We start from the raw sequence: 14,918 nt of genomic DNA, 5'->3' as shown, positions 1-14,918 counted from the left end.
TCGTTCTTGTCTGTTGAGCACAATGCTCGAATCAAAGAAAGAAAGGGGAGAATAGAAAATAGGTACCTCATTTATTCTGCTGAATTTATGAAGAGAAAGACAACATTTTTAGAAATATGACTGACAGCTATGAACTTCTGCCTTCAGATCCTCTACAGGCTGCCTAATGGAAAGAGAAGAGAAGAGAGGGGGAGACAGGAAATGAAGGGAAGCGACAGAACAGGAAATGTAAAGGAAGAGGTGGGAAAATAAGAACAAAGTGGTGGAAGACATCAACAAAAACACCATTTGCGAGAGTTCATTCACATGTTCTCTTGTGTCAGTTAACTAAGTTAAGTGTTAAACACTTCATTGACTTAAATTGATCTTTTTTCTCCTTAAAATTTCCTGACAACAACCCTCGACTCATCTGTGTCATTAACAGGCCCAGTCTCCTTCTGTCTGTGGCTATAATCAGTGGCATCTGTGTGCATTCAATAGCTACATAGTGTTCAAAACTAGGCTTAACACCTTTTCCATTTCCAAAACCAACCAAGTGATCAATGTGATGCTTAATGTCAAAAAACAGCCCTGAGCAAAAGAAAATACACGAATAAAAATCTGTTATTTCCATGTTTCCTTGCTCACGCTCTCTTTTTCACACCCTGCACGATTTGCAACATTTTACCTCTTTGGTTTGTCCCTGTTTTTATCGAATTCCATGATCTTCTATTTCTTCCCTGTCTCAATAACAAATAACTGAAATATGCTTTTATATAGAAAAGGGCATTTACCCAGAAAATGTTTATTGTAGAAAACACAGTTTTGAACAGAAACACAGAAACACACACACACACACAACCATGCATAGCTGTTCATGGCCGAAGACTGATCAGTGAAACCTAACTATACCCTTACTATTCCTAAAAACGCCCACGGGAGCACTTCACACTGACAGCTGTAACAAGGTACTGTGCCTAAATTTATTTGAGTGTGCGTGCGCGTGTGTGTGTGTGTGTGTGTGTGTGTGTGTGTGTGTGTGTGTGTGTGTGTGCGCGCGCGCGCAGTTGTGACAAAGGATGCCAAAGGATACAACCCTGTAAAGAGAATCTAATTAAAACTCTATACAGCCACGAGGGACAGAGGGCTCCCTCCCTCCCTCTCGCTTTCATTTAACCATGGTGAACACTTCAAGTGAAGGACTGTTAGACAGTAGAGTCAATCCTCCGGCCTCCAAGGAGAAGAGATAGAGAGAGAGGCATACAGCAATAAAGTGATTCAGCGATAAAGGCCACGACAGAGACGGGAACACACAAAGAGGCTAAAATCCATCAAACTTTGCAGTTCTTCTGACTGAAGCCTGTTTCCGGAGAAATGAACAAAGAGCTGCTTGTCATTCATAACAGTGAACAACACACAATAAGTGCATGCTGTTTTTACAAGTAAAAGCACAGTCAAAGCTTGCAGACTCAATGAAATGACTGGATCAACCACAAAGATCTAACTCTTGTAGTTTTTGACAGTCAAGAGGAAGCAAAAAGCTCAGAATAACAAGAAAGCATAGTACAGTAGAGTATACAACACAACTAACACTTCTCATGTTTCAAGTAAACACACACATGAACATCAACCAAGGGGAGGAAAAAGCATTTAAAGTAGGAAGATCATGGATAGGGAGGTATGGGAACCCGTACAGTCTACACATTACATGTCATCTAAAGACCCAAAGCCAATGCATGTTTCTTTAAAGTCACTCACCAGACACTTTATTAGGTACACCTCACTAGTACTGGGTTCGACCTTGTTCTGCCGTAACTGTTCCTGACATAGACTCAACAAGTTGCTGGAACCTTTTTGTCTTTGGAGATTTTGGTCCATATTGACGTAACAGCATCACACAGTTGCTTCAGATTGCTTCAGATTAGTTGGCTGCACATCCATGATGTGAATCTCCTGTTTCACTACATCCCAAAGATGCTCTACTGGACTGATCTGAAACATTATCTGGTGAGTGTGGAGGCCATTTCTGTACAGTGAACTTATTGTTATGTTCAAGAAACCAGTTTGAGTTGACATGGTGCGTAATTCTGCTGGAAACAGCCATCAGACGACGGGTACACTGTGGTCATAAGGCATAAGGGGTCCTCAACAGTACTCAGGCTGTGGTGTTTAAATGATCTAGTTGGTACTAAGGGGCCAAAGTGTGCCAAAAAGATTTCACCCACGCCACCAGCCAGAACTGTTGAAACAAGGCAAAATGGATCCATGTTTTCACGTCGTTTACATCAAGTTATGAACCTATTAAACGACAATCACAAGACAAATTGAGACTCATGAAATGAGCAAACAATTTCTAATTTTCTGTTGTCCAGTATTGCTCATCCCACATTTAGCCTCACTTTCCTCAGTTCCTGTTATTAGCTACTGCAGTAACCAATCTGCTTCAAGGTTCGCATCTTGTGCATTCAGAGATGCTCTTCTGCATACATTGGTTGTAACAAGTGGTTATTTGAGTTATTGTTGCTTTCCTATCAGCTTGAAGCAATCTGGCTGTCCTTCTTTAACTTCTGACATTAACCCAGAGAAATTATGCTCACTTAATATTTTAAGTCTTTTCTCTGTCAGTCCCAGTAGATCAGCAGTTCCTGAAATTCTGAGACCAGCCAATCTGGCACCAACATTCAAAGTCAGTTAACTCACATTTCTTCACCGTTCTGATGCTCCATTTGTGCTTCAGCAGGTTATCTACACCATGACTACATGCCTAAATGCACTGAATTGGTGTTGTGGTTGGCTAAATAGATATTTGCATTAGTGAGCGGTTGAACAACAAAGTGGCTGGTGAGTGTAGTACACACTGTATGACTTTACGTGCCTGAGACAGATTTCCTTTCGGACCAAAAATTGGCAACACTCTAAATTTTCAAAGCGTAAGTCCATCAAATATCTTATCAAATTATGTCTCACTTGCTTGTTGACATGGCAAAGGCCAAAACAGAGATCTATTATTGGTTCCTGATCTCTCTACAAGCCGGTTCCTCCCTACTAGATGTAAGACTCATTAAAAATCACTCTGTGATGCCGAGTTTATTTGTTGTTGAGCTTCACCATGTGAGTGGTGATGCTTCTCTAATAAAACTCCTGCCGGCTGCATTATGGTAATTTTTGGTTGCTGGAATCTCTAATTTGAGATTTTAATAATCAAATCAATAATTCAAGCATCTCTACTTAATGATGAGCCAAGACCTCCAGCATTTTAGTTCGCAAATAATGTGTGCACAAGTATGTTGTTTCTGTGATGTGTCAGATATGTTTTTAATCATCTCTTCATGTCTTTTGCAGCTCATTTTCAGGTTTAGTAATTAGCCCGACACTCAAAACTGTCTTCTCTATCAATCAAAGGGAGCTATGTTCTGTAAATGGGATTCAGATTTATCCACACAACAACCACAGACGACCACAGAAAACCTAACGAAGCCCCACCCCAACAGAAAAATATTTGAGGGACAGAAACATGCTGGATGGTTTGACTGCAGACCAAACTAATGCTAATACTGAGCATAGTGTTAACCAGATGGGCGGTTTGCACTGTTATTAAATACCAATTTAACATGTTTTTTATAATCAAAATCTTTTATTTATTTATTTTTACCTGAGATGCTCAGGTAGACAGCAGGACTTGTCACAGTCTCGCCGGTCAGCTCATTCACCGCCTCTACATGATAACGTCCGGCGTCCGTTGCAGCGGTTGCCAAGACAACCAGCTGATTGTCCAAAGTGATTGTTCTGCAGGGAACAAATAAGACACACAGAGAACAAGAGTTTAGAAAACACAACAATGCACTCCCAAAGCAAAACATGCCTCCTTCCGGCACTGCTCCGTCTCAGACGGGAAAACTGCTCAAACTAAGACTCTGTCAAGAGAAGAGTATTTGGTACATGGATCATTTGGAATTCATAATGGGGGAGGGAAACATTGAATACAAGCATCAGAAAGGAAAGAGGATTCAGAGAGCTTAAATAAATCTCTCCTCCTGTCTCAGATTGATATGTAGCTCATTTTGTGTATCTTTCATTCTTTTTGCCACTCTCACTGTTTGTGTATTGTCTTCTGTTCCTCCTTCTTCACACTGATCCATCCTCATTTCCCCGCATAGCAGCGGCAATCAATATGCCACAAACATGCAGCGCGCTGGTACACAAGCACACACGATCACAAGCACGCAAAATCTAAAAGTGTTCTTACTTGAGCACACAGAGACTCACAAAGAGATTTTTCGTTGCCGTTGACTTTCAGGAGATCATAATGGGAAGAACTGACTTTTTTTGAGGGTGATGTTGTGGGAGAGATGCTAACAGAAAATATTTTTGTTGCACTCAGATTTCGAAGGCGTTTGAACTCGTCTGTCTGGCAACAGATGCCGCCAGGCAGGAAACACAGGATGATGTTTTTAGTGATGCTACTGGTGTTTTCAGCATGTCAGAGGATGGAAACTCCCCCCCAAACAAAAATATTCAGAGAGCCCGACAATGAAATGAAATCAATAAGATCAAAGCAAGAATAGAGCACAGTAAAGTTAGACGACTGTCTGTTGTTATTAAACAGTCAGCTTGTTTCTGTAGAGCCTGGGCTGTACAAATACTTCACTGCATTTAAAAAACAGTAGAAAAACAAAAGAAGCTATAACTGTGAACACCGGTTGTTTGAATAGTTTATGTAAAAGAAGAAGGGCAGTGCTTACATGTGAAAATTAGTCTCTGTCTGTGTGCTTGTAAGATATGTGTATTTTTCTGTGGCCATTGTTCAGCAGTGCTGAACTGGCAGCAGTGAATGTGCCCAAAACTCAATCGGCACATTGCCAACTGGAACACAAAACAAAACATGCCACTTATGACAACCTAAATCGATACTATATGAGAGCCAAAGAAGGAAATAAACACAAATATAAGTGCCTCTCATAGCTACCAAAAGCACACCTCTTGAAACCTTCCATCTTCTTTCTCCAAACTGTAAACACAAAACCCAATTTTGGAACTAAATACATAAAACCACTCACTCCTCAGGCAAAATCAAACATAATCTCCCCCCAAACTGCTTTATCGTGCTCAAACATGTTTAAAGATCATACACACAGCGAGTGTTAAATAAAAACACTACAGAGCACTTTTTGCAAACTACATCAAAAATGGGCATGTAGCACCAGAGAAAACCAAAATTCATAAAATAAATGCATTTCTACAAAAAACACACAAATTCCTTTTCTGTAAAATAAATTGAATATTGAAAACTGTTAAGCACTACAAGCAATAAACTTCCAAAAATTCCAACATCTCCACCATCATGGGCCAGACTGAGGAGCTGTCAAAGGACATCTGGGACAATAATTGTAGACTTGCACAAAGCTACAAGAACATCATCGAGAAGCTTAGAGAAAGAAGGTGACAACTGCTGTGATTATTCGGAAATGGAAGAAATTTAAAATCAATCACCTCACATGGAAGTGAGGATGATCATGAGGAAGTTGGTGGATCGGTCCAAAACTACACAGGAGGAGCTTGTTAATGATCTGAAGGCAGTTGGCACAGTCACCAAGAACGCCATTGGTAACATGCAATGACATAATGGATTGAAATCTTGCAGCAGGGTCCCCCAGCTCAAGAAGGCACGTGTACAGCTCCTTCTGATGTTTGCCAGTGAACATCTAAATGATTTAGAGAAGGCTTGGGAGAAAGTGCTAAGGGCAGATGAAACAAAAATTGAGCTCTTTGGCATCAACTCAACCCGCTGTGTTTGGAGGGAGAGAAATCCTGAGTGTGGCCCAAAGAACACCACCCCACAGTCAAGCACGGAGGTGGAAACGTTACACTTTTGTTTTTCTGCTAATGCTACAACACGACTTCATCAGCAAATGGTGAAGTTGTATCGTAAAATGTTGGACATGAAACTCCTTCGCTCAGCCAGACCACTGAAGACCAGTGTTGGTCAAGTTACTTGAAAAAAGTAATGAGTAACTAATTACTGATTACTTCAAAAAAAATTATTTTTTTGTGTGTGTTTACACACACTCTTTCAAATAGATGCAAGTAAAACACAGCAGAAAATAAATAAAGTCACAGACTAGCGGTCCTGTTGCTCTATTTTCACCTGTAAAGCAGGAGTGGGGTAGGCGGAGATGTACCCTGGTGCAGGTGTGCCGCAGCGGTCAGTGGAAGAATCCGCAAGTTTCTCTGTGAATTTCCCATTATGTCGTAGCGCATTCGGTGCTTGCTTGGAAGTTTAGGGGTTTTTTTGGCTGTAAAAAGAAGTTTTCTTCCCACGCACAACGGACACTAATGTTTTTGTCACTTTTTATGGAATCAAACTCAAAATAAGGTCAGTACTTCCACGCTTTAAACGCTGCATGCTCATACTCTCTCCCGCACTCGATATATTATCCATTGTTGATCTGCACACAGCTGTTGCCACGAACGTCGCACTTGCTTACGTCACTGTCATGAGACATTCTCGCAAAAAAATCACGGTTTTAGTAACGCAGTAACGCAGCGTTCCTACGGGAAAGTAACAGTAACCTAATTACCATTTTTGCAATAGTAATCCCTTACTTTACTCGTTACTTGAAAAAAGTAATCGGATTACAGTAACGCATTACAAGTAACGCGTTACTGCCCATCTCTGCTGAAGACCCATCTTCAGTGGTCTTCCACTGAAGGACAGTGACAGCATGACAGTGACCCAAAACATGCAGCAAAAGTAACACAGGAGTGGCTAAAGAAGAAGCACATTCAGATCATGGAGTGGCCTAGCCAGTCTCCAGACTTCAATCCTATACAAGGACGTAGATTTGGCATGGACAGAAGGGACACGTCCCCACCAATATCCAGCGATTATTGAATCGTCCCCACCAATAATTTTCTATCTCTTCGAGTAAAAAAAAACAAAACCGACAGAAAGAAAAGAAAAACGATCTGTCAACGTCTCGTTCACCCAGCGGTGCAGAAAGAGTTAAATTACGTTCTCTACTGGAGTCCTACCTCATATGACAAATATGGCCAATGTGATTGGCTGTGCCTTTCAGTGAGCTCTGTTTAGTTTTATCAGCGGCAAGCCTGCGCTGCGAGGAGGAGTGGAGGACGGCAGCAAAAAGGAAGAAGCAGGATATAAGAGTGTTTCAAAGAAACCTGTAAGTCACTTAAAGTCAAGTTCACTCATAAAATGTATCCGTCATAATAAAGTTACAGGCTATGCTAGGCTATGGCCCACTATTGGTTATTTCAGTCTCCCACAGTAACATTTCTAATTTTGATTGAAACTGTCAGAGAAAACGGCTGCCTCGAGTAAGCCAGGATATTAGTTTACAGAGGCTGTTAACATTATATGTCTAACATTAAAATGTTGGTGACACAATAGTTTCATCCTAATGGTACTGACATATTCATAGGGTTAATTTTTGAGACAAAATATTATGAGGTAGTCATGATTTTGCAAATATTTCACCTTGTAGTGCAGTTTGCACAAATTGTTTTAAAAATGCACTCACCCTACAGACATTACTGATGTGTGACTCATCAGCAATGTTTGTATAGTGTGCCTAAAATGTTGCATAATTTTGCTGAGAGATCTTTTACTTTGTGGTAATCTTAGATGAGTAGTTTTATGGACAAAAAACCACCAGGTCATTCAGTGTTCCCATAGTGCTAATGTGTAAGAGATGTTGGTGTACTATAACTGAAGTAATGTTGTTAAGTCCTTAAAGTCATATTCTTTTATTGTCATGACTCTATATGAAGCTATTTTTATTTTTGTATGATACCTGATTTATATAGAATATGGCTGAAGTAAACTAAAGCCTAAAATACTTAAAATAATTTTTTTAATAGTAACATCATATAATTCACATATAAAACTATGAATTGTAATTTTAAATGGTTTAAAAGCATGTAGAATACCATATGTAGGCAAGTATATTTCTCCTGTTTTTTTAAATCAAGAAGCAAACACAAAAAGGAAGAAAAAAAAGAAACAGGGCAGGGTTCGGTGGTTGAATCATCCGTCCCCACCAATGCCAAAACCAAATCTACACCCCTGATCCTATAGATAATCTGTGGAGAGAGCTACACCTCCGAGTCATTTCTGTGAGTTTCTGTAAAGATGAGTGAGCCAAAATCCCTCCTAACCTGTTGACCAACAACAAGGAACATCTTACCGCTATGCTTATTCCACTTAGTGACTTGCAAATCAATTTATAACATTCATGTAATGTGTTTTTTTCTGGATTTGTGATTGATGTTCTTTCTCCCTCTCTCTCCATTAAAATGAAACTACCATAAAAATTAGAGGTTCTTCGTATCTTTGGAAGCGAGAAAACTTCCAAAATTCATCAGGGGATCAAATAATGATTTCACCCACTGTATAATGCAAGTGAAATGCATATTAAAACACTCTGTAAATGTAACTCCAAGTCTACAAGTGATTCCTTCGGCACCAGCTTCACATCTCTGTGCTATATCGATCCAGAGGGCACACACACTGGCCTGATCTCTGATCCTGCCTTAAAGGATACTCCGTACACTTGCTTTATCTGCACCCAGGATCTGGTGAATGGTAGAAAGGCTCACATTGATTCTTTCAAAACTGACATGTTTTGAAAGCTTTGTTCTAAACGTCTATGCCTACATAAAAAAGCCCCCTGCCTCGTGCTATTGGGAAATCACAGATGTTACCTGTTTTTTCGACTCGGGGCCACATATAATTTTCTGTCCTGCTTCCCGTTCCATGAACTCAAACGTGGTCTATCACAATAACTAAATTTCATCTGAAATTACTCTTCTCAACCGTGCTTTTCTCCTCCTCGTCCTCATCCAGCACCTCCTACACACCGTTCCTCCTCTGCCTCTCAGATTGCTTCTATCACTGGTGGTACAGCGTCTGCCCTCAACTCTCTGCGCAGCCTGTTCACTCTGAACTCTCATAAATAGGTTACATTACATCACATTAATAACTTTGCACAGTTGCACTCAAGCAACAACAGGTGTGGCGTAATTGTGTTCAACTTCTTCCACCTGAGGTTATCAGAGCCCAGTCTCTACTGGTCAAATACAGCTGGACTGAGGAAGAAGGCAACTACAAAGTGGCTCAAGAACAGCACAATTTGGTAGAATTACTTCCTTTTTTCTAAAAGAGCTTCAAAAACACCACATGGGGTTGGAAAGACTTGAGTTACATGTTCTGAACATTGTGTTTTCAACTTCTTGAAGTGTGTAATGACTGCACAGTAGGGTTATTATGACTGAGCAAGTTTTGAGTAAGTACTTTGGAAATTGGATTTTCGTTTTCAGAAAATAGCAAAAGGTTCAAGAGACGCATCTAAGCAATTGTGAAAAACTGAACATTTCTCATCTCACACTGAGGAGTAATTGCCTAATTGACTCATCATTTGATGCTGTTAAAATCTGAAAAGTGTAACTTGATTTGCACAAGTTGATTGAAAGCACACTGCAGTGTCTTTGCCAACGAACTAAAAGAAGACTGAAGATGTTGCCGCTTGATAAGGAAACATTCAGCATCATTAATTCACTATGCTGCTACGTATTAAATAGCAGATGAAACACAAACAGTGTGATTATCAGGATTCACAGCTTAGTCCTCAATAACACAGGCGTAGCAACCAGCTGGCAACCCTATGGCAACCACCAATCACTAGGGAAAACTGTGTATTCCCTGACCAGCTGGTTAGTGGTTGTTGGAGGCTTCTTGCTGTTGCTATGTGAACTCTTTTTTGAAGACCAAAAACCTCCTTGTGATTGCTTTGGGTGATTGCTTTGGTTACTAGCAAACCAGAAAGGAAGCCCATTCACCTTGAAAGTACAGTGGGGCAAAAAAGTATTTAGTCAGCCACCGATTGTGCAAGTTCCCCCACTTAAAATGATGACAGAGGTCAGTAATTTGCACCAGAGGTACACTTCAACTGTGAGAGACAGAATGTGAAAAAAAAAAATCCATGAATTCACATGGTAGGATTTGTAAAGAATTTATTCGTAAATCAGGGTGGAAAATAAGTATTTGGTCAATAACAAAAATACAACTCAATACTTTGTAACATAACCTTTGTTGGCAATAACAGAGGTCAAACGTTTACTATAGGTCTTTACCAGGTTTGCACACACAGTAGCTGGTATTTTGGCCCATTCCTCCATGCAGATCTTCTCAAGAGCAGTGATGTTTTGGGGCTGTCGCCGAGCAACACGGACTTTCAACTCCCGCCACAGATTTTCTATGGGGTTGAGGTCTGGAGACTGGCTAGGCCACTCCAGGACTTTCAAATGCTTCTTACGGAGCCACTCCTTTGTTGCCCGGGCGGTGTGTTTTGGATCATTGTCATGTTGGAAGACCCAGCCTCGTTTCATCTTCAAAGTTCTCACTGATGGAAGGAGGTTTTGGCTCAAAATCTCACGATACTTGGCCCCATTCATTCTGTCCTTAACACGGATCAGTCGTCCTGTCCCCTTGGCAGAAAAACAGCCCCATAGCATGATGTTTCCACCCCCATGCTTCACAGTAGGTATGGTATTCTTGGGATGCAACTCAGTATTCTTCTTCCTCCAAACACGACGAGTTGAGTTTATACCAAAAAGTTCTACTTTGGTTTCATCTGACCGCATGACATTCTCCCAATCCTCTGCTGTATCATCCATGTGCTGTCTGGCAAACTTCAGACGGGCCTGGACATGCACTGGCTTCAGCAGCGGAACACGTCTGGCACTGCGGGATTTGATTCCCTGCCGTTGTAGTGTGTTACTGATGGTGACCTTTGTTACTTTGGTCCCAGCTCTCTGCAGGTCATTCACCAGGTCCCCCCGTGTGGTTCTGGGATCTTTGCTCACCGTTCTCATGATCATTTTGACCCCACGGGATGAGATCTTGCGTGGAGCCCCAGATCGAGGGAGATTATCAGTGGTCTTGTATGTCTTCCATTTTCTGATGATTGCTCCCACAGTTGATTTTTTCACACCAAGCTGCTTGCCTATTGTAGATTCACTCTTCCCAGTCTGGTGCAGGTCTACAATTCTTTTCCTGGTGTCCTTCGAAAGCTCTTTGGTCTTGGCCATGGCGGAGTTTGGAGTCTGACTGGTTGAGGCTGTGGACAGGTGTCTTTTATACAGATGATGAGGTCAAACAGGTGCCATTCATACAGGTAACGAGTGGGGGACAGAAAAGCTTCTTACAGAAGATGTTACAGGTCTGTGAGAGCCAGGGATTTTCCTTGTTTGAGGTGACCAAATACTTATTTTCCACCCTGATTTACGAATAAATTCTTTACAAATCCTACCATGTGAATTCATGGATTTTTTTTTCACATTCTGTCTCTCACAGTTGAAGTGTACCTCTGGTGCAAATTACTGACCTCTGTCATCATTTTAAGATTTGAAGATGAATGGGCTCTGTTCCCGGCATGCATTGAACTTATCACAGTTTTACTACTTCTCAGAGAGCAGTTGTTGTGTTTGTGTTTCAGTTTCACAGTGACTACCAGCAACCACTAGCATAACTGTTGGGGAGTACTCATTTTTCCCTAGCAGCTAGTGGTGGGGCCAGGGGGTTGCCAACCTGTCTCTAGCCTGTGTGACCGGGGCCTTAAAGATGGCTGTGTTGATGCACTCATTAACATTTAAACATGGAGGTGCTGGTGTAGCTCACCAGGTTGAGCAGGCAACCCCATAAGCCATAAAGCTATTGCAGATCCCTGGGATCAAATCTGCCCTAAGGCTATTTACTTTGTGCCTTTCCCAGCTTTCTTCCCTTCTGTCTTATCTCAATAAAGGACAGGGGGGTTCTTTATCGTATATCCAGTGATGAAGTACAAAGAAGTGCTTGAATGTGCAAGAAAGAAATATAGGAACTGCTAGCTAAAATATTTATTGAAAGGAGTGGTGAGTCATGGGATCACATGAAGTTGTTCGACGATTCTCCGACAAACACACTCAAACCGAGGAAGAATTCCTCAGGTCTAAATTTATTCAGCGTGATTTCCCAGGAGAACAACTTCAAGAGCCAGAGCCTCAACCCCGACACTGACACTTTATTTGTGTGAGCGTATGTCAATGTGTGCCGGTTGGATTTTGTGTGCATATCACTCACTGAAAAAAAGAGGCTTTAACCAAACCTTTCTTCTCTTCTTTCTTACTTATTTCACCGCAGGGATGAATTCTGCATCTTCACCTAGCTCCATAATGTAATTTATAGCTGTTAAGCTCATTAAGTGCACTGACCCGCCCATTTTATCACATCTGTTTTACCCAGCACATGCTGATTAATAGACAGAGAGGGCTGGCTTCTACTCGCCTACAGTGTCTGAGGTAGGAGAGAGCCTGGGAGGTTTGAGGGAATCTAAATTCACCAATTTAACAAAGACAAAGACGCTCAGTGGGCGGCAGAGCTGAATTTAGACCAATTAAGATCTAAGCATTTGTTGAGTTAAAAGAATTTCTTTATGGAGTATCTTTTGCTTCCCATTCACAAATGCCATCATATGTACTATTTACATGTGAAGCTGTATGCCATGACATTGGCTGACGGCTGGTTCCATTTAATCTAAATTGGCAGGACTTCCATTTCTCATTACATCCCCGCATGGAAAATTCATATAAAAAAAAGGAAGAACAAAAAAAGTACAAAATGAAATGCCAATAAGAATAAGAAGTCAGGCGACAGAAATTAGAGGACCATAATTCAAAAAAATAATAAAATGTCAGTGCTAGTTCCCAATACCTGGAGGGTGGCTACACAGCCTCATCTTAAGAGTGACAATACAGTCAGAAACATGCACCAGCATACAGATAGATATGTATAAGCTTAGGAGTGTCCTGTTATTCTGACCGAATATATATGTTCAGATTTATTATGACATGTGACTTTCGGCTCTCTTTTAGGTCTGCATTTAATTAAACTGGACAAAATTGTTCGGGCTTTTAATTAAACACAAACCCAGTTGTAAAACTGTGCATGACTCTGCATGCTTATGTCTGTGAGAGAGAGACAGTTTTTCCCAAGGCAGAAAAAATTAAATACAGCAATCAGCTACATCCCATCCCATCTTCTTTCCTTTCTGAATCACAGCATCCCATCATTTTTTTTCTCTTTGCACCCCCACTCCACACACACACACACACACACACATTATAAAATAAATAAATAACAACCTCTGTGACTCATTCCTTCAAATCCCATTTCCATTCTCACTCAGATTACAATCTGCACATTTCTCTCTTGGTTTCTTTCCATTTTCTTTGTATTTTATTTCTGGCTGTCTCTCTCTCTCACAGAGAGGACCCCCCCATCACTTCATATAACTGTCCTGCTTTACCCTCCCCTCTCTCTCCTCTGACTTCTCTGAACCGAAGCGCCGAGCCAGATTGGTCTTTCATTTAAGTGTACTGCCCCAAGACTTAATAAACACTCATGGGTGACCGCAATGCAACACTGGCTGCTTTACACACACGCACACACATATAAGCACGCACACGCACACACACGCACACACACACCAAACTGTGCCAAGAGCTAATTAGCACACACGTCGCAGGCCAGGGGATGAGTGAGCGAGTGCATGAATGTGTGTATTTTTGATCTGTGTGTGAGCGTGTGCGCCAAGTCCATGGACTGAGTCGCCTGCCCTCCTCCTCTATCCCTGATAAGCAGCGTGCCACCTTCTTAAACCACAATGCTTCTGACACACAGCAGCCTGGTGTGGAGAAGTGTGGCAGCAGTGCAGAAGGAGGAGGACACTACACTGTAAACCGAGTCCAGACAGTAGGTAGGGTTTTTTGGCAGCTTTGTCTGCAAAGCTAGTGCCAGCCAGCCACCCACATATTACACCTCATACATACACACACCTACTCAAACAGGCAGGCGCACAGTTGGGACCATTCACTGTGCCTCTCAGTCGTTTGAACTGAATATTTACTCTGGTGTTCAAGTCAGCGGACACATGAATACGTTCTCTGTGAGACTGATTGATAGTTAACGTACACATGTTCATGTATGTGAGGGCAACCTTATGTGAGTGTATGTGCGCCTGTATAAATTTTTCTACTTGTCTTTTTAGCTGGGGATTTTGTTGCTACACACTTTACTTTGGGGTGAAGTATTCAGATTTTTTAAGCATTCCTGCCCTCAGAATTGCCTGTCAAATTGAGTTGTGGTGTTGTTCTCTATCCCAAAGTAATTGGTAACAATAAAACCCAGCTCCACCGAGTGCACTGTTTTGAATCTATAGAGGAGGGGATAGCTTCTGTACCATATTCATCCAATATACGCTACGACAGCATTTATTTTTGGCTTGTGTTTTTCTTTGTCTGCACAACTTGAAATAAAAGCTGACATAATAAACAATAAACAATCCTGGCATAATGACATCCTAATTAGTAAAAGTGTTATTTGGGGGATTTTGTCTCAAAACATACAGTATTATGCAAAAGTCTTGACCCACCTCTCAATTCATTATATTTTGCTTCCAAGGAGCCAGACTCTTGTAATGTTTTTAAATGCAGTGCTTTACTAAAACATGTGCTAGCATACATGGAAATAGAAGAGTATACAAGGCAAAAACAGAGCACACTTAGTTTGAAAGGAATATTTAGTATGACCACCTTTGTTCTCCAACACAGCTCGAATGCACAGAGACTCAGAGTGAACACAAAACTGGTCGTTAACTACTTTTCATGCAGTGTCTGGCAGCCAGCTCCTGTTGTGATGCTTTGTGGCAAATTGGGCCCAAAGATAGGCAGAAAGTCTAGGATAGTATAAGACGCTGTAAATGATGGTAATGTAAGTGTAGCAAGCGAGAAAGTTAGGAGTGATCCAGATGGTGAAATGAGAAAAGAAACAAGACAACAAAACTTTCCTACAGCAGTTACACACAATGTGACAGATCTGTTTTGAG

The 14,918-nt window shown here is 41.2% G+C and overlaps 1 protein-coding gene across 2 annotated transcripts in view; it reads right to left on the bottom strand.

Moving 5' to 3' along the window:
* The window catches only part of LOC146517236 (protein sidekick-1-like), a 295,230-nt gene that overhangs the window by 126,951 nt on the left and 153,361 nt on the right, over positions 1 to 14,918 (bottom strand). For both annotated transcript variants that reach the window (XM_085163638.1, XM_085163639.1), the window contains exon 5: positions 3,632 to 3,765. In XM_085163638.1, the coding sequence (XP_085019764.1) occupies positions 3,632 to 3,765 (134 nt within the window). The remainder of the gene's footprint in view (positions 1 to 3,631; positions 3,766 to 14,918) is intronic.

Source organism: Neolamprologus multifasciatus, chromosome 6, assembly GCF_963576455.1.
Source record: "Neolamprologus multifasciatus chromosome 6, fNeoMul1.2, whole genome shotgun sequence".
In the NCBI taxonomy this organism is placed as follows: domain Eukaryota; kingdom Metazoa; phylum Chordata; class Actinopteri; order Cichliformes; family Cichlidae; genus Neolamprologus; species Neolamprologus multifasciatus.
The sequence above is the reverse complement of the archived record's forward strand: the minus strand, read 5'-3'. Positions and strand labels throughout refer to the sequence as shown.